The 19874-nt window shown below is 38.3% G+C and overlaps 4 protein-coding genes and 2 non-coding genes across 14 annotated transcripts in view; 4 read left to right on the top strand and 2 right to left on the bottom strand.

Moving 5' to 3' along the window:
• Positions 1-4664: 4664 nt before the first annotated feature.
• On the top strand, positions 4665-4735 carry TRNAG-GCC. Its single transcript has one exon. It is a non-coding gene; the product is annotated as a tRNA-Gly (tRNA).
• An 82-nt stretch (positions 4736-4817) lies between these two features.
• Positions 4818-7425, bottom strand: LOC122011835 (hypersensitive-induced response protein-like protein 1). 4 transcript variants are annotated; one of them, XM_042568228.1, is made up of 7 exons: positions 7234-7424; positions 6897-7155; positions 6507-6715; positions 6187-6313; positions 5630-5818; positions 4952-5373; positions 4818-4870 (listed from the first exon to the last, which is right to left on the bottom strand). In XM_042568228.1, exons 3-6 carry the CDS (start codon positions 6693-6695, stop codon positions 4961-4963), a joined length of 918 nt encoding a protein of 305 aa, XP_042424162.1. In that variant the 5' UTR covers positions 6696-6715; positions 6897-7155; positions 7234-7424; the 3' UTR covers positions 4818-4870; positions 4952-4960. The 4 variants fall into 4 exon arrangements, with proteins under 4 accessions (XP_042424162.1, XP_042424164.1, XP_042424163.1 ...); XM_042568230.1 differs by having other exon boundaries at positions 4857-5242; positions 5309-5373; positions 7234-7425; XM_042568229.1 differs by having other exon boundaries at positions 4857-5373; positions 6507-6718.
• Positions 7426-8804: 1379 nt separating this feature from the next.
• LOC122011839 (V-type proton ATPase subunit d2-like) lies at positions 8805-12087 on the top strand. Of its 4 annotated transcripts, none has more exons than XR_006120043.1 (2): positions 8805-9301; positions 9789-10066. XR_006120043.1 is itself a non-coding variant. In XM_042568236.1 (2 exons), exons 1-2 carry the CDS (start codon positions 9121-9123, stop codon positions 12012-12014), a joined length of 258 nt encoding a protein of 85 aa, XP_042424170.1. In that variant the 5' UTR covers positions 8913-9120; the 3' UTR covers positions 12015-12087. The 4 variants fall into 4 exon arrangements, 3 of the variants coding, with proteins under 3 accessions (XP_042424170.1, XP_042424172.1, XP_042424169.1); XM_042568236.1 differs by lacking the exon at positions 9789-10066 and adding an exon at positions 11938-12087 and having other exon boundaries at positions 8913-9301; XM_042568238.1 differs by lacking the exon at positions 9789-10066 and adding an exon at positions 9385-9647 and having other exon boundaries at positions 8913-9301.
• Positions 12088-15447: 3360 nt separating this feature from the next.
• Positions 15448-15518, top strand: TRNAG-GCC. The gene has a single exon. It is a non-coding gene; the product is annotated as a tRNA-Gly (tRNA).
• A 147-nt stretch (positions 15519-15665) lies between these two features.
• Positions 15666-17654, bottom strand: LOC122011836 (hypersensitive-induced response protein-like protein 1). 3 transcript variants are annotated; one of them, XM_042568233.1, is made up of 5 exons: positions 17525-17654; positions 17112-17320; positions 16813-16933; positions 16279-16467; positions 15666-16183 (listed from the first exon to the last, which is right to left on the bottom strand). In XM_042568233.1, the coding sequence occupies exons 2-5, from the start codon at positions 17298-17300 to the stop codon at positions 15828-15830; spliced, it is 855 nt and encodes a 284-aa protein (XP_042424167.1). In that variant the 5' UTR covers positions 17301-17320; positions 17525-17654; the 3' UTR covers positions 15666-15827. The 3 variants fall into 3 exon arrangements, with proteins under 3 accessions (XP_042424167.1, XP_042424165.1, XP_042424166.1); XM_042568231.1 differs by having other exon boundaries at positions 17498-17551; XM_042568232.1 differs by having other exon boundaries at positions 17112-17323; positions 17498-17546.
• A 667-nt stretch (positions 17655-18321) lies between these two features.
• The window catches only part of LOC122009543 (V-type proton ATPase subunit d2-like), a 2283-nt gene continuing 730 nt past the window's right edge, over positions 18322-19874 (top strand). Inside the window, exons 1-3 of the mRNA XM_042565739.1 lie at positions 18322-18664; positions 19456-19576; positions 19740-19860. Coding sequence (XP_042421673.1) covers positions 18484-18664; positions 19456-19576; positions 19740-19860 — 423 coding nt within the window. The 5' untranslated portion in view covers positions 18322-18483. The remainder of the gene's footprint in view (positions 18665-19455; positions 19577-19739; positions 19861-19874) is intronic.

The following is a 19874-nucleotide window of genomic DNA, read 5'->3' as shown; positions in this document are numbered from 1 at the left end:
ACTTTTTTATATTTTTATCTTTTTTTTTACCTAAAACAAGGAAAAGCTAACATATTACTTTAAAAAAAAACTGTAATAATATAATTTTAAATCCAACAGTATTATAATAATTTTAAATATTTTTTTTTTATAATTTTGATCCAAATTAATAAGGGTGTCAATTCGGATGAGTCAGATCGGATTGAGTTTTATTTTTTAACAAAACCCGAATCCGATCCGAACCCGAGTTCAACCCAAAACAACTAAACCCGAACCCGAACCCGGCCAACCCGATCAACCCGAACCCAACCCAGATAATCCGAAAATCTGATTCAAAATGATTTTTTTAGACTATTTTTCCTATAATTATTTATTTTTATATCAATACTCTATCATTATCATACAAACATGATATTTTTATACATAAAATATCTTAATTTTCAAAATAAAATTCGATTTAACCCCAAAAAAATCCATTAAACCCTATATTTAAGTCAACCTGGGTCAATCCGGGTCAACCTGAACCCGACCCGACTCAACCCAACAATTTTTAACTCTCCAACCCTCCAACCCGAACGCGAAAATGTCCAACCCGAACTTGATTTTTTTCGGGTCGACTCGGGTTGGGTCGTCGGATTGAGTTCATTTTTGACATCCCTATAAATTAACATGAAATGTTGGTCAACCCTTTAATTTGGTCAAACTTTTAATAAAATATTGAATTGATAAATTTGATTAGTAATAAAAATAATAACAATATTATTAATTTCATTAGTAATAGTATTATTAAAATAAATAAATATAAATATATAAAATTTATTTAGAAATTTTAAAATTTTAATAAATTTTATAAAATTTTTTTTGATCAAATTTATTAGACTTTATTAAATTATCTATTAATTAAGTTGAGAATTAATTTGATTTATTGTTATATATTTTATATTAAAATCTACCATCTCAAGTTTCTCTTCCCTCTACGTACAATGCGATCGTCTAAATGGACTTTGACTTCAACTTGCCCATAAGTAGTCGACAGAAGCAGGCTTCACTGGATGACACTCATTGTTTCACATCACGAGTAACCGGAGAAAAAATCTCCGCCTGCAACCCGCCGCCGTAAGTCACCACTGGAGAAAAAACTGCAAGCAGCTGTTGTTCCGTTCCAGCCGTTTCGATCCATTCTTTTGCCATCATAACGTTGGAGAACAGCATTTCAAAGGACTCTCGCTCTCAACTTCGCATGAAATGCATGCTGAGAGATTGATGCAATCCACCGAGCGGTTGAATAAGGATAGGACCTTTAAGATCAAAGAAATAATCAAAATCGAGGAGCGGAAAGATAAATGACTTATTTGTAAAAGATTAAAACGATTTGAATGTTAGGACCGAAATGTAGCTAGAGGGGGGGTGAATAGCTCGTCGCGTGCTAGGTGCTCTTCGTTGCTTGTTTCTTTAATGGTGTGCAGCGGAAATACAAGAAACAACTACAACAACGCTAACAAATGAATTTTACTTGGTATCCATCTCACAAGAGGTGACTAGTCCAAGGATCCACGCAACACACACCTCCACTAATAAACACTTTTTTTCTGTAACTATCAAAGGCGGAGAAGCCCTACAAGATTCTCAATACAGAAAGAAAGGAAAGGGAACAAAAATATAAGCAAAACTTACAATGAATACAAGAAACCCTAACCCTAGCTTTCTTCTTCTTGCTTTTGATCCGCCTCTTGACTTGGAAGAATCTCCAAAAACCTTCAAGAACTGGCGATCTGGAGCTTAGAGAGAGCTGTGGAGTTGCAGTCGAGGATCTGACATGAATCGGTGAAGCGCTATCGAAGAAATTGAACGCCTGCGGCTTTTATCTGCGCCAACGGTCGGATCCCGATCGATTGGATTGCTCCCAATCGATCGGGGAGGCTTTGGATCGATCAGCTGATCGATCCAGAGCGCCTCTGTGCTCTCAAGAAATGCCTGGATCGATCAACGGATCGATTCAAGGCTTATCGCGACAAATCGCAGCTTCCCAATCGATCCACTGATTAATTGGGGCCTCTGGATCGACCAGCTGATCGATCCAGCAGGCTTCTGTGCGCTCGCAACTGCCTCCCAATCGATCCACTAATCGATTGGGACAGAGGCTTCTCGCGGGGACTCCCTAATTGATCGGCTGATCGATTGGGCTCTAGCCAATCAATCGGCTGATCGATCCAGCTGTTGATTTTTGCCCAAAACCAACTCCCAAACCCCTGAATCAACATCCGGTCAATCCATGACCTGTTGGTTCATCATGCCTAGCATCCGGTCACCCTTGACCTGCTAGGACTCCCTCACCAAGTGTCTAGTCAATTCCTTTGACCCACTTGGACTTTTCTCCTCGTGCCAAGTATCCGATCAATCCCTTTACCTACTTGGACTTTCACCAGATGTCTGGTCAACCTTAACCCATTTGGATTTTCCCTGTGCCTGACTTTACTCACTAGGACTTCTCATCTGCCTGGCTTCACTCACCACGACTTCCAACTACCTAGCTTCACTCACTAGGACTTTCCATCTGCCTGGCTTCACTCATCAGGACTTTCACTTGGCTTCACTCACAAAGATTTTCATACTGTCTAGCTTCACTCACTAGGACTTTCACCTGGCTTCACTCACCAGGATTTTTCTTATGCCTAACATTCCAGTTAGGACTTTCCCAGTTAAGTATCTGCTCAACCTTAACCTACTTAACTCTTCTACAACCAAACTGATCAAGCCCTGATCAGTGAAGAATTGCACCAACAATCTCCCTACATGAACAACTGCACCTACACTTGTCCATATCATCGAAGTCTTGTATTGTCAAACATCGAAACACAAACCAAGACTCAAGCTTGGTCAACCAGGTCAACCTTGACCTTAGGGATATTGCACCAACATTGAAGTCTATAGAAATCTCGAGGAGAAACCTTTTTATTTTATTTTTAAAATTGTACCAAGTATTTTTGAGATATCTTATTGGTTAAACTTTATATCCAAGTATTTCTAAAAGAATCCATAAAAATCTACTGAAATTTTGGATACCCAAATATTTTCATAGATTTTTTAAAAAATCGTGTGGTACTTGACTTTTTTAAACTCTATAAAAATCTAATTTGGATACCACTAGATTTTTATAAAATTTATAAAAATCTAAATTTAATACACTTAGATTTTTAAAATCCATGAAATTCATTCAAAGTAATTAAAAGTCCAACATTTAATACACCCCTTAATTTAATAAATTATTCAAATTAAATAAATTCTTGCAAAAACTAAATATTAAATTTATTTAGGAATATTTAATTCATTTACAATATTTAATTCTACGAGTAATCAGTCATTTTAATCCTTAATTCAAAATTTACGTCGAAAATACCGGATTTACGAGTATTTAATGACTTACCATAGATATTATTTGAAAATATATATTTTTTAAATGTTGATTGAGATATTTTTAAGTTCTAAAAATCAGACGTATTGTTGTAATTATTAATCTCCTAATGGTTCAGCTAGTAAACTAGTGACTCAAATATTTTTAGTTTAATTTTTCTCCACATTCAGTCCACCAGGTAAATCCTAAAATTAAGATGATTAATTTTGAGATAGATGATCTAATCTCACATTATGTCAGGAAGTAAAATGATTAGTCTTGAAATAAACGATCTTCCTAAATTCAGTCCATTAGGTAAATCCAATAATGAATTAATTAATCTTGAGATAGACAGTTCGATCACACATTTTACTTATAAAGTAAATTCAGAAATGAGATGGATCTTGATGAATGCCATGTATGAGAATTGCATTAGGTAAATCCAATAATGAATTAATTAATCTTGAGATAGACAGTTCGATCACACATTTTACTTATAAAGTAAATTCAGAAATGAGATGGATCTTGATGAATGCCATGTATGAGAATTACATTAGGTAAATCCAATAATGAATTAATTAATCTTGAGATAGACAGTTTGATCACACATTTTACTTATAAAGTAAATTCAGAAATGAGGTGGATCTTGATGAATGCCATGTATGAGAATTGAATCTTAATTGCTTCGAAAATACACTATATTTCTTACCATCATATCAAAACCCCTACGAGTGAGTTTAATTTTTCATTAGGTTCTAATAAGTATGGAGAGCATCTTAAGTTTATCTATTAAAACCTAAGCAACATCAAATCCCCTGGTTACTTATGCATCAAATAAAAGAAATTACATTTGAAGATTTGTATGGTGAAATTATAATCTACAATTTATATTGTAATTATTAATTAAAATTGGTCTCCCTCAAATGCAAATTGCAAGGCCATCGAGTTAACATTTGACAAAAAAAAACATTAATATAATATAAGGGAAGAAATGTTAGAATGATTGTTATAAAAAATGAATTAAAATCCATCGAATGCAAGCTCATTGCATTCGTCATTATAACATGTCGGTCAACATTTATAAATTATAGCAATGCAATAATTTGAATTTTTTTCGACAGACGAGGCACGTTAATAAATACTACAAAATATTAAAAAAAAAAAGTGTCGTTAATTTATGAGAACTGCAATACAAATTTATGATTTTGCCTTTCTCGGACAAGGCCTGACTTAGTGATTGACGATAACATGAATATTAATAATATCATTTAAATCTATTATAAAAATTATGTTGGCACCAGTGGTCTAGTGGTAGAATAGTACCCTGCCACGGTACAGACCCGGGTTCGATTCCCGGCTGGTGCAATTTTTACTGTTTTTGTTTTTCTGACAATAATAGGCTATTTATATTTTTAACCTTTTCACTCTCGCTCCAATATGATCAGAATGTCCATCTCGAAAAAGCCCCTTGCTTTGGTTTGGTATATGCTCAAAGCAGATCTTGCAAGTGAATTGAAAATCAGAAACGATTTGGTTACAAACAAACTGAAGCACGTTTAAGAGAATTGTTTAAGCACACACCTAGTTTACTTACAGCCCGGCAAGACCGTCCCGGACTTGTTGAGCAATGTCACGGACGGCCCCCGGTCCATGAGGGATGAAAACTGACGAGGACTTGGACTGTGCTCCAATCTCCTTCATGGTGTCGAAGTACTGGGTGATGAGCACCATGTCCAACACGTCCTTCGGAGTTGTTCCTGGCACATTCACAGAGAAGCCAAGCACGCTGTCTCTCAGGCCGTCCACGATGGCTTGGCGCTGACGGGCAATGCCCACGCCCGACAAATACTTGGCCTCCGCTTCACCCTCCGCCTTCTTAATCTGCACGATCTTTTCGGCTTCCGCCTTCTTAATCTGCACAGTATTTTCGGCTTCCGCCTTCTTAATCTGCACAATCTTTTCGGCTTCCGCCTTCTCGTCTGCTGCCATTCTCAATCTTGCAGCTGCAAAGGTATATATATATATATATATATAATTATTATGACCTTTTTACTACTTCTCACGCGTAGCAACCCTAAATTGCCGCCGCCGCCGCCTTCTTCGACAGCGCGCAAGCTTCCCGATCAGGCCACGCCGGAGCGCCTCCGACGTCGTTTTCCGATTCATCAGGAGGTAATCATTTCCGATCCGTGGCAGGTAATCATTATGATTGGAATTGGATTTTTTTTTCTTTGGTCAATCTAAGAAAATTAGAATTACCTGCGTTGATATCATTCATTGCTCTTTTAACATGCTCATCTGGTTCAATATCGACGATGAGAGTCTGCACAATCTCGAAGCCATAAGCAGGCATGGCCTTCTTAAGTTCATCTTCCACATCTTTGGCTATCTCATTCTTTTGCAAAAAAGTCTCGTCCAGGGTGCGCTTTGGCACCCTGTCTCTTATCACTGGAAAGAGGGAAATTGTAGATGAATTATATTAGAGAAATTTGAATGACGACTTTCAGTGACGTGTGGAAGTTCGTAAAGGAATTTCAGTTTACGACTCCAAGGACGGTTCACTAATATTATCTTTTGGGTTCAAATTGTTGAGATTAATTTCTTTTCAAATTTGAAACATAAGAAGTTTGCTTCTTGATAATTTTGAAATTAAAGTTGATGAATAGAAAAAAGGGTCAACAAGAAAAACTACAACATCGAACAATTCAAAGTTCCACATCCCATAACTTCATTTTACTATGCCTACCATCAATAAGTGATTCCTATCTTAGAAAAATACATTAGTATGCATACACTCATCGACGAGAGATTCATACCGTCAAATACATAAGCTTGGATCTGATACTGTGTGTTGCTAAGCTTATAGAAAGCATCGCGTGCTTTGTCAGGCAGAGGCAGAGCACGGTATTGGATGGATGCCACAACGTTCACAAACACATTGTCCTGTGAAGACGATAGCAAAGTCAGACAACACGCTAGGTGCCAAACATGTTCTAGATCATGAACCAGTATACGAATTTCTTCAAACAGCATGCCTACAAACTAACTGAGCTCTTCATCTATCAAAAAACTCGCAACTTTTTTATCTCCAAAAATCAAAGGACTAGTTTAGCAGGGTGAGGAAAGCAACGCAAACCTTTGTCTTTGTTTCACAATTGACGTCGAGCTGCTGCATTCGGAGGGAGAGGCGACCGGCGACGCGCTTGCCGAAGATCCAAGGCAAGCAGTGGCATCCAGGCTGAAGCACATCGTCGAATTTCCCAAAGGATTCCTTGATCGCTACCGTGGATTGGTCTACTTGAACGCAGCAGAAAGCTTGGCCCATGGCTTTCCTCGACTTCTCCCCTACTTTTCAAAACCAAAGAATTCAGTTACTCTCCAAAGAATAACAATATTGACTACTAGAACAAACAGAGAATTAATCAATCAAATTCATATGAAAAAAAATTGTTTTCCTGAAGAAGAAAAAAAATAATTTGAGCTCTGCAATAATATCGTCAAAAGAATATCAAGGAAGAAACTTAACAGGCTTAAGTGGAATGAAGGCGTAAAACTGCAGAGCTAGAAAATGAGCAGTTGCTTGGATATATAGAGACGAGAGCAGCTGCAGCCGGAGGTGTTTTGGATTTCTTCGACGCAGAAAGTCAAACAATTTATGGACTTGAATCGCGATGCTCAGCTGCCGTCATGGTTCGTCGGAACGGGCGTGGAACGGCCGGAACCGGCGTTCCGGCACGGGAACGCCTCACGCCGTTCCAAAGTTCCGGTAAATAGCGTGGCTTGCTCTGAAATGCCGTTCTCGGACGTTATAACAGTAAAGAACGGATCGGAACGCCGGAACGGAATGGATCGGAAATGATTACCTCCTGATGAATCGGAAAACGACGTCGGAGGCGCTCCGGCGTGGCCTGATCGGGAAGCTTGCGCGCTGTCGAAGAAGGCGGCGGCGGCGGCAATTTAGGGTTGCTACGCGTGAGAAGTGGTAAAAAGGTCAAATCGCTCACCCAGCGCCCCCGCCGCATCCGACCCCAGGCCATCTGCTACGCGTAGCGAGAAGTGACACAAGAGAGAGGAGACGGAGAATTTAATAAATAAAATTTATTTTCTAAAAATAAAATCATTTTAATATATAATATAATAAAAAATCATTTTAAATTTTTAAAAAATCTTAACAAAATCTATATAATCATATAAACTTATTTTCTTATTAACTATTATTTATATTATTATTATTTTTCTAAGTAAATTTAATTAGATTAAATTTTAATTAATTTTAATTATTATCATTATATATATAATATTTATTATTTATTTTTATTATTATTGTTTAGTATTTTTTTACTCAACTATAAATGATTAGTACATCATTAAATTTTTAGTACGATCAATTACTAATAAATTAAACATAAATTAAAAATTTTATTAAGTGATATATATATCCGGATTGAATCTGTTCCGTGAAACACATGGTTCGTTGGAACAGACATGAAATAATTCGAACAGATGTTCCGACACGGGAACACCTTATGTCGTGCCAAAGTTTCGATGAATAACATTCCAGCTTCTCAGCGTCTATAGTCTTGACGGCATTATTACTACTCGAAATGGAGGATGAAGGACGACGTCAGAGGCGCTCTTCGGCATGGCCGGATCGAGCAGTTCATAGACACAGACACGACGGTGGTGGAAAACACAAATAGTCCGAGAAGACGAGCGCCCAATGGAAGGCGGAAGTGGAATTAGGGCAAGATAGTTTTTAATAAAAACTTTTATTTTAATTAATAAATATATTTTATATTTTTAAGCCCAACCGATTATTTTTATTAAAATATAATATATATATATATATATATACCAGATTTATTATTAATTCTTATTATATTTTGCCCTTACCTTAAATATTAAACGTGTTATTTTTTAATTCTTAAATTACTAATAATCTAAACATAAATTAAAATTTATAACTAAGTCAAACTTTTATATATATATATATATATATACACCGCGCCGCGATCGTTCTGTAAAATGATATTACAACTGAAATGATAGGGTCCGCGATGATTACCGTGACCGTTTTGACGAACCATGATTGTCATTACCTAATTCTCAAAAGATGTTGTAAAATAATTAGACAAGGAGGAGATCGGATAACCTGGATAATATAGTTTATCAGATATTTTTTTTTCATGTATTTATAAATCAAATAAAACCAAAATATTTTAGCAATTTGATTTATCCCTGCTTTTTACTTGACTCTTGACTTACAATTTCCTAGAAAATAAAAGGTCAACCTTTAAGATTCGAAGTTGCATTTACTAACTATATATATATAGTCAATTTCATACTTCATAGCTGGTTTCTCTGATAAAGAATCAAAGAAATATAAATAAATGAAAAAGAATATACAACAACATTGAGTTGTATGATGGCCCACTCTGGCCCAGATGTCGAGGCTGCGGGTCGCACGTGATTTTCATCTGACGCAGTGGCTCCGCGCTCCCAATGGAAGAAAGGCAACATTAACGCGACTTAGTAGCGATTTGCCATGACCGTTAAACGTGGCGGAATCGCAGCATCCGACGACGAGGCTTGGGGCTCCGTCTTCGACATTCGTTACGTTACTTAAGTCGTGAACAGAATTGTGGTACTCTCCGCCTCGGTCCCGAGCATAACGAGGCCGTGTGGTTGAGAAGAGATCGGATCATTCGACCGTGGAAGCATCCGCGAGGAGGCGGCCGGAGGGCGAAGCGATGTACGGATTCGAGGCGCTCACGTTCAACGTCCATGGCGGGTACCTGGAGGCAATCGTCCGCGGCTACCGCTCTGGCCTCCTCACTGCCGCCGACTACAACAACCTCTGCCAGTGCGAGACCCTCGACGACGTCAAGATGCACCTTTCCGCAACCGAGTACGGGCCGTACCTACAGAACGGTGCGTTGGGATCTCAACTTGGTTCCCGATTCTATGCACTTTCCCAAATTTATGCTGCTGGATTTATCTGTTGCATTATACAGTTGCAATTTTGGGCTTGTTTTTGGGCGTCAAGGGACTTTGGATGTTGAATAGGATTTATGATTAACTGGTTGGCATGTTTTGGGTTCCTGTATGCCTGATCAGAAACCTGATTCAGATCTCTTCCTCTGGCGCGGGTCTAGGAAAAAGGGTGTTAGTGGTTCCCCTTTTTCCATTGTAAATTCTATAATTAATTTTTGATAAAACCTTTGTAAGGAGAATTTGTGAAGGATAAAGGGTCGAGGGTTTTATGTGTCGTTGAATACGATCGAATCTAAGATTGCATAACCGTTGCATCAAACGTGATTTTTCACACATCTAATGCAAAGACTCGATTCATTGTGTAAATAATTAAGTTTATTTAAATTTCATAAATGTTAGTGAGCTTACTAAATTCATTTCTTAGCTCTAGCTGAATACATCACGGAGTAGACGCAACATGAGAAGGCAACAATGCACAAGTCGACAAGATTCCTTGTTCATTGTGACATATTTTGACTCTTGAATACATGGTCAAGTTGAAGCTAGGGCTACTCTTGTATACATTGATAATTGCTTAACAATATGGTTATAATAAGCACTGATGATATTTTACAAATATCATCTAACTTTGCTTATGTTTATATATGAACTAAGTTCTGTATTAGCCTTTGTTGTTATCTTGCCATCTTATATCAAACTGTAATTGCATGCAGAGCCATCTCCTTTACATACAACTACCCTTGTGGAGACATGCACTCTTAGACTTGTGGATGAGTATAAGCATATGCTGTGTGTCATGCTCCGGGGGAGTCCCTGTCAGTGGAAATATCGGTAGCATCTCTCTGTATGGATGACAATTTGAAACTTGACTACAAACCCCTCAGGACCCCTCAATCCTTGGCCATCACGGTCGGAACATATACAATAATATAAACAAAAAATCCACGCGGTTTATAATAAATCAGCCTCCGGCTGACTACACAACACATCACAACACGCAGTTAATTATAAAACGTACTCCACTACTCGAGGAAAACACAACCCACAACGAAAAAATCATCATAACGGAAAACAAGGGTAGTAGACCAAAACTCAATATAAAATCCACGAGTACAAGATCTACACATCATAAGTATGTAGATCACAAAACAAGGAAACAAAGTCCAAAAGTAGAAAACCATATCTACAAGAGGTGGGGGACTAGCGACTGGAACCTCCTGATAGTTTCATCCTGAAATAGAAATAAAGCAACGGGATGAGTTCAACAACTCAGCAGGTATCAAGCTGACATGTATAGTAAGATATATCTAACAGTAATAATCATGGAGTACAGTCTCCTGATCAATAACAGGAAATGCGAAAACTAAACAAGCAAAGAAGATGTACTCACCAGGACCTCCTATCCGGATATAAGGGTCGTCAGACTAAATACCTCATGTCTCCTGTATGCATGTCAATTATATGCAACCACAAAAATACATTATCTAAAATGCAGCAATCACAAGTAATAAATGCAATCCATGCATATGATGCAAATGACATGGTCACCCCTGACGTCAGTCAGTCGTCTCACACACGATGGTGAAACTAAGTGGGTAGGACAACTGTCGGCGTACATATGATGCACTTTGCCATCACTACTCCTGAGTAACCGAGTGGATAGGATGCTGTCGGCGTACACCTATCCTCCTACCCCTAATCATAATGGCGGAGCGCAATGCTCTCATCTCCCTGTGTCATAGTCAAGGGAAGGGATCCCTGTCCGCTACCACGTTGCAATCACACTACCCATGAGCGGACCAGTGGAGCCCTGACAGAACAACCTACTGCAACACACTCTGCCTGATATACCACTAACTCATGAGTGGTTGTGTGTGTAGATCCATGTAACTGGCGATGTGCTCAATAATAATGGAGCCGACATTTTTTTGGTCTTACCATCCATTACATTTCTTTTGATAAAACACACCGACCTATCCTAGAAGACCAGAATTCAAAGGGTTGAGGAATCAATTTCAGTCCCAGACTAAAATGGTCATTGCACTAATGCCAACTTGTGCCAACACAAGGTATAGGTTAGCATAGGCGAATAGCGCTGACGGGCACCAATCATTTATAGGGAGATTTAGTTACAAAAGAGGAGAGGGAATGAGTGTATCAATTGCTATAATGTCATGGTAGCTAGGATATGTTAGAAAAGAAGCTTACCATTTATCTCAGCCACCAGATATTACTTGTTGGGCCTTCCTTAATTCCTTTTCATCAACTTTGCCATTTGACAGTCACTGTCAACAAGAAACAAGACATTTAATTTGATTTTGCATTACACCATTGTGTTGTATTTTAATGTAGGTGGGGAATGGTGACATCTCATCCAAAAAGTGTCAAAATCACTCATATTCATATGCATATTGATGTGCGTAGATTATATATACTTTTTATGCATGTTTGGACGCACATCTATTTGTATTTCATTAGCATAATCTATGTTTATTGCATCTTATTTCTTTATAATATCATACTTCCATTATATTTTATTCGGAGATATGCTCTTTGTTTATTTTTATTGACAGAATGCTATTTGGAGCGAAAATTGAGCGAAAACACACATGAGAACAACTTTGAAAGAAATCAAGCCAAGACCGTATGACCCACACGACCGTGCTCTCCTACCAGAGGCAAATCAAGCCACGGTCATGTGAGCCACACAGTCGTGCCAACTTCCCCGTGGCCAGGCAGTACACGACCGTGCCAAATGGCATGATCGTGTCAATGTTCCAGAGATAAAGAAGACCATGACTGTGTGACCCACACGACCGTGCCAACTTTCCAAAGGCGAGGAAGGCCACAACCGTGTGAATCCACACGGTCATGTGACTTTGGCAGAGAAGAAGAAGGCCACGATCGTGTGACCCACACGACCGTGTAACCCACATGGCTGTGTGACCAGAGCCGAGGTCAAGAAGAAACCGGTCATGTGGATCCACACGGCCGTGCCATACCAAAATAGAGTTGTGTTGAATTCTGTTCAGATTGTAGACTGATCATAAAACGGTCATAACTTTGCACTTCGTTAGAGTTTCAGGCTGTTCTTTATACCGAAACGTAGCAGATTTCATGATCTACAACTTTTCTTCAGATCCAACAGAAAGATATCATTGTATACCCGTGCTAAATGGCACGGCCGTGCTTCCCAACCGCGGGTTCATCTGGACCTCCGTCCAGACTGCAGACCAAACTTTGAACCACCATAACTTTCGGCTCGGTTTGAGCCCGGGCTCGATCCAAGTATTAAATTGAAGATAATTTCAAGAGCTACAACTTTAGTTCAGGGTGAATCATGAGAAAACTTGGTTTAATGGGTGAAAAACTCGGTTTACCGGACCCCTGTAATCCTAGTTTTCCTGGGCAGTTTGGAGGAGGTATAAAAGGGTCAAGATCCTCATTCTTTGAATCATCTTGGGTTTGGGGCTTCGTCCCTCTCCTTGGAGAAGGGGAAACCCCAGAGTTTCATTCACCCCCATCGCTTGACGATCCGTCCATCTCCGGAGCAAGGAGGCATCCCCAAGACATCGACAAGCATCTCTTCTTCCTCTTCTTCTCACATCTAGGGTTGTAAGTATGCTTTATTTTATGTTTTGAGGTCGTTCTTTCTTTGCAATGGAGTAGATCTCCAGATCTAGGATATAGGAAGTATTTGTGATGTGATAGAGATGTAAAACTATGTAGATTTGTCATGTTTATATTCAATGATTTGTTAATGCCTTTTTCATGTTTGATGAAGTGTGTGTGTGAAACTTATATATATATATATATATCTTTTGCATATTTTATCGAATGGTCGTGTATAATTGTTAATCCCATAGGGGGATACCCTAGACCGTATGATTGAGGGGCATCGTGACAGGGCTGCCTTGCTAACAGACGTCTAGGGTATCACCTTGAAAGGAGAAGCAAATCTCCATAAGGAAGTAGGGGATCAGACATAATCACTATTTTTATCTCTATGTTATTGTGTGTTAGTATGTTTCTATGTTGTATAACCGAGGGGCGTCGTGACAGGGTTGCCCCGCTAACGAACTTCATAGGAATCACTTCCATTTAGTAGCATAGGACATGAAGTAGGAGATCATGCCGACTTATCTACTGCAGGGGAGAGTCGGTAATGCATTTAAGTTCCTACAAGAGCATTAACATAGAAGATATAAATTAAAAAATCTATGGAACATCGCCTAACATTACAAGGAAATCGAAATCCTAGAATCTATCATCCTCCATCCTCTTGGTTCAATTCCTCTCAAGATCCATTCTCTCTCTTCTCTTTCTCTTACTCTCTTTTCCCATTTATTTATGTTTGTCTAGATAATTCGTCGTGCGAAGTTAACTACTATTTAATTAACAATCTTTGTGGATTCGATATTGTTTTATCATTGACGATGAAATCATGTACTTGCGGTTCGTAACACATATTGCTTAAGTTGTATTAGTATCGAAAAAGGCGAATCCACTTTTCTTGAAATGTTAATCATCATAAAGATCTAGGGGTAAAAGTATGTTAATCATCTCATAGAAGGAATAGAGAAAGGGATGAAATAAGTTTTTTAAGTTGCACGAAGGAATAGGTATTGGGAAAGAAATAATTCTTGTTGTGTTTAATTGGAGAGAAGTATAGAAGCCTAAATTTCAGTTGGGGACTAAATGGTGCCTATCTGTCAAGGAGCAGTTGGCATTTGTTGATCAATCAAGAAGGCAGGTTTTTCTTCCTTCCAGTTCCACCACTCTAATTTGGTGTAGACAATATAGCTTGTTGGAAGGGAATAAATTGTCACTTTCTTTCTCTCTCATTTAAAGCTGCACACGCCCACCGGTTTCTCGTGCGACGAACTTCGTGATTGCCGAGAAAAAAGCAGGGACGAGAGTAAAAACCCTAACCAGTCCGATTCAAAATGAAATCAAAACAGATCCCCTTTTGCTGAGCTGTCAACGGTTTCACACATTTCGTTATTTCTCTTCATAAAGCATTTAATTTAATAAATTAAATAAATTCTTGCAAAACTAAATATTAAATTTATTTAGGAATATTTAATTCATTTATAATATTTAATTCTATGAGTAATCAGTCATTTTAATCCTTAAATCAAAATTTACGCCGAAAATATCTGATTTACGAGCATTTAATGACTTACGATAGATATTATTTGAATAAAATATATTTTTTAAATGTTGATTAAAATATTTTGAAATTCTAAAAATCAGACATATTGTTGTAATTATTAATCTCCTAATGGGTCAGCTAGTAAACTAGTGACTCAAATATTTTTAGTTTAATTTTTTTATTTTTTTAACATGTATCTATCCTAAGGTAAACATTCGATCCCAGCTATTCATTTTGGGATAAACAATTTAACTCCACATTCAATCCATCGGGTAAATCCTAAAATTGAGATGATTAATTTTGAAATAGATGATCTAATCTCACTTATGACAGGAAGTAAGGTGATTAATCTTGAGATAAATGGTCTTCCTAAATTCAGTCCATAAGATAAATTCAAGAAATGAATTGACTAATCTTGAGATAGATAGTCCAGTCGTGAATTCTTATGTATACCATGCATCAAATAAAAGAAATTTCATTTGAAGATTTGTATGGTGAAATTATAATCTACAATTTATATTGTAATTATTAATTAAAATGGGTCTCCCTCAAATGCAAATGCAAGCTCATCGAGTTAACATTTGAAAAAAAAAATAGTATAATATAAGGGAAGAAAAGTTAGAATGATTGTTATAGAAAATTAATTAAAATCCATCAAATGCAAGCTCATTGCATTCGTCATTGTAACATGTCGGTCAACTTTTTTGCTCTAGCAATGCAATAATTTGACTTTTTTTCTACAGATGCGGCACGTTAATAATACTCAAAATTATTAAAAAAAATACAACAATTTAACTTTTCCGGTGTATGAGAACTACAATACAAATTTATGATTTTGCCTTTCTCGGACAAGGCCTGTCTTAGTTATTGATGAAAACAAGAATATTAATAATCTGATTAATAAAATATATTAGAATATATTTCGCAGGCACCAGTGGTCTAGTGGTAGAATAGTACCCTGCCACGGTACAGACCCGGGTTCGATTCCCGGCTGGTGCAATTTTTACTACTGCTTTTGTTTTTTCTGAAAATAATTGGCTATTTATATTTTTGACCTTTTCACTCTCGCTCCAACATGATCAGAAATTCAGAATGTCCCACTTCGAAATAGCCCCTTGCTTTGGTTTGGCAGATCTTGCAAGTGAATTGAAAATCAGAAACGATTTGGTTACCAACAAACTGAAGCACGTTTAATTAAGACAATTGTTTAAGCACACACCTAGTTTACTTACAGCCCGGCAGTTCGATATAAGCACACAAGATGATACACAACCTTCACTTATTAATTACTCTCCATTAATTTGATAATCAAAGGGTAGATGCTTGGAGAAGGCCGTCCCGGACTTGTTGAGCAATGTCACGGACGGCCCCCGGTCCGTGAGGGATGAAAACTGACGAGGACTTGGACTGTGCTCCGATCTCCTTCATGGTGTCGAAGTACTGGGTGATGAGCACCATGTCCAACACGTCCTTCGGAGTTGTTCCTGGCACGTTCACAGAGAAGCCAAGCACGCTGTCTCTCAGGCCGTCCACGATGGCTTGGCGCTGACGGGCAATGCCCACGCCCGACAAATACTTGGCCTCCGCTTCACCCTCCGCCTTCTTAATCTGCACAATCTTTTCGGCTTCCGCCTTCTCGTTTGCTGCCATTCTCAATCTTGCAGCTGCAAAGGCATAGATATATATATATATATATATATAATTATTATGATTGGAATTGGATCTTTTTCTTTGGTCAATCTAAGAAAATTAGAATTACCTGCGTTGATTTCATTCATGGCTCTTTTAACATGCTCATCTGGTTCGATATCGACGATGAGAGTCTGCACAATCTCGAAGCCATAAGCAGACATGGCCTTCTCAAGTTCCTCTTCCACAGCTTTGGCTATCTCATTCTTTTGCTCAAAAGTATCGTCCAGGATGAGCTTTGGCACACTGGCTCTTATCACTGGAAAGAGGGAAATTGTAGATCAATAATATTACAGAAATTTGAATGATGACTTTCAGTGACGTGTGGAAGTTTGTAAAGGAATATTTTCTTTTGGGTTCAAATTTAAACTGTTGAGATTAATTTCTTTTCAAATTTGAAAAATTAGAAGTTTGCTTCTTGATAATTAATTTTGAAATTAAAGTTGATGAATAGAAAAAAGGGTCAACAGGAAAAACTACAACATCGAAGAATTCAAAGTTCCACATCCCATAACTTCATTTTACTATGCCTACCATCAATAAGTGATTCCTATCTTAGAAAAATACATCAGGATGCATACGATCATCGACGAGAGATTCATACCGTCAAATACATAAGCTTGGATCTGAGACTGTGTGTTGCTAAGCCTATAGAAAGCATCACTTGCTTTGTTTGGCAGAGCACGGTATTGGATGGATGCCACAACGTTCACAAACACATTGTCCTGTGAAGACGATAGCAAAGTCAGACAACACGCTAGCTAGGTGCCAAACATGTTCTAGATCATGAACTCAACATGCCTACGAACTAGCTGAGCTCTTCATCTATCAAAAAACTCGCAACTTTTTTTATCTCCAGAACTCAAAGGACTAGTTTAGCAGAGTGAGGGAAGCAACGCAAACCTTTGTCTTTGTTTCACATTTGACGTCGAGCTGCTTCATTCGGAGGGAGAGGCGGCCGGCGACACGCTTGCCGAAGATCCAAGGCAAGCAGTGGCATCCAGGCTGAAGCACATCGTCGAATTTCCCAAAGGATTCCTTGATCGCTACCGTGGATTGGTCTACTTGAACGCAGCAGAAAGCTTGGCCCATGGCTTTCCTCGACTTCTCCCCTACTTTTCAAAACCAAAGAATTCAGTTACTCTCCAAAGAATAACAATATTGACTACTAGAACAAACAGAGAATGAATCAATCAAATCCATATGAAAAAAATTTGTTTTCCTGAAGAAAAAAAAATTTTGAGCTCTGCAATAATATCGTCAAAAGAATATCAAGGAAGAAACATAACAGGCTTGAGAATGGAATGAAGGCGTACAACTGCAGAGATAGAAAATGAGCAGTTGCTTGGATATATAGAGACGAGAGCAGCTGCAGGCGGAGGTGTTTTGGATTTCTTCGACGCAGAAAGTCAAACAATTTATGGACGTGAATCGCGATGCTCTGCTGCCGTTGCCTAATTCTCAAAAGAAGCTGCAAGGTAATTGGATGAGGAGGAGATCGAACAACCTGGATAATATAGTTTATCAAATAATTTTTTTCATGTATTTATAAATCAAATAAAACCAAAATATTTTAGCAATTTGATTTATCCCTGCTTTTTAATTGGCTCCTGACTTACAATTTCCTAGAAATTAAGAGGTCAACCTTTAAGATTTTTCCTAGAAATTATCTCCCTGATTGAGGCTGCATTTACTATATATATATATATATAAAGTCAAGTCAATTCTTAGAGGTATATTTACCGGGAAATTGCATTATAAATGAAAGCTATTGCATACTTTGATACACAAAGTTATCTATTTTTTTTTAATTGGAAGTCATTTTCAAGGGAGATAAATTCAATGGCAATCCAATAATTGACTTTAGAAGTCATTTCATGCCTGGTTTCTCTGGTTTCTCTGAGAAAGAATCAAAGAAATATAAATAAATGAAAAAGAATATACAACCAAATTAAGTTGAATCCCAGATGTCTAGGCTGCGGGCCGCACGTGATTTTCATCTGACCCAGTTGCTCCGCGCTCCCAATGGAAGAAAGGCAACATTAACTCGAGTTAAGTAGCGATTTGCCACGACCGTTAAACGTGGCGGAATCGCAGCATCCGACGACGAGGGCTTGGGGCTCCGTCGTCGACATTCGTTGCGTTACTAAAGTCGTGAACAAAATCGTGGTGTTCTGCGCCTCGGTCCCGAGCATAACGAGGCCGTGTGGTTGAGAAGAGATCGGATCATTCGACCGTGGAAGCATCCGCGAGGAGGCGGCCGGAGGGCGAAGCGATGTACGGATTCGAGGCGCTCACGTTCAACGTCCATGGCGGTTACCTGGAGGCCATCGTCCGCGGCTACCGCTCCGGCCTCCTCACCGCCGCCGACTACAACAACCTCTGCCAGTGCGAGACCCTCGACGACGTCAAGATGCACCTCTCCGCAACCGAGTACGGGCCGTACCTACAGAACGGTGCGTTGGGATCTCAACTTGGTTCTCGATTCTATGCACTTTCCCAAATTTATGCTGCTGGATTTATCTGTTGCATTATACAGTTGCAATTTTGGGCTTGTTTTTGGGCATCAAGGGATTTTGGATGTTGAATAGGATTTATGATTAACTGGTTGGCATGTTCTGGGTTCCTGTATGCCTGATCAGAAACCTGATTCAGATCTCTTCCTCTGGCGCGGGTCTAGGAAAAAGGGAGTTAGTGGTTCCCCTTTTTTCCATTGTAAATTCTATAATTAATTTTTGATAAAACCTTTGTAATTAGAATTTGTGAAGGATAAAGGCTCGAGGGTTTCATGTGTCGTTGAATACATTCGAATCTAAGCTTGCATAACCGTTGCATCAAACATGATTTTTCACACATCTAATGCAAAGACTTGATTCATTGTGTAAATAATTAAGTTTATTTAAATTTCATAAATGTTAGTGAGCTTACTAGATTCATGTCTTAGTTCTAGCTGAATACATCACGGAGTAGATGCAACATGAGAAGGCAACAATTCACAAGTCGACAAGAGTCCTTGTTCATTGTGACATATTTTGACTCTTGAATACATGGTCAAGTTGAAGCTAGCACTACTCTAGTATACATTGATAATTGCCTAACAATATGGTTATAATAAGCACTGATGATATTTTACAAATATCATCTAACTTTGCTTATGTTTATATATGAACTAAGTTCTGTATTAGCCTTCGTTTAGTTGATGTAGATGTTATCTTGCCATCTTATAACAAACTGTAATTGCATGCAGAGCCATCTCCTTTACATACAACTACCATTGTGGAGAAATGCACTCTTAAACTTGTGGATGAGTATAAGCATATGCTGTGTCAGGCAACAGAGCCTTTATCAACCTTCTTGGAATATATAACGTAAGCATTACTCTAAGCATTGTTTTTACATGTTTATTCTTAGTTGTTGCCACTTCTCTGGTTCCCAGTGTAATGTTTTCCTGCTTTACAAACTAGTTTTTATTTCTAACTAATTTCTTTGGACATCCAATGGAAACATTGACACACCTGTTGATCCTGATAGGTATGGTTACATGATCGACAATGTTGTTCTTATTGTCACCGGCACATTGCATGAGAGAGATGTTCAGGAACTGCTGGAAAAATGCCACCCTTTAGGAATGTTTGATAGGTATGTCCTCTCTGTTCTGTCTATTTT

This window comes from Zingiber officinale, chromosome 8A, assembly GCF_018446385.1.
Source record: "Zingiber officinale cultivar Zhangliang chromosome 8A, Zo_v1.1, whole genome shotgun sequence".
Lineage (NCBI taxonomy): Eukaryota > Viridiplantae > Streptophyta > Magnoliopsida > Zingiberales > Zingiberaceae > Zingiber > Zingiber officinale.
The sequence above is the reverse complement of the archived record's forward strand: the minus strand, read 5'-3'. Positions and strand labels throughout refer to the sequence as shown.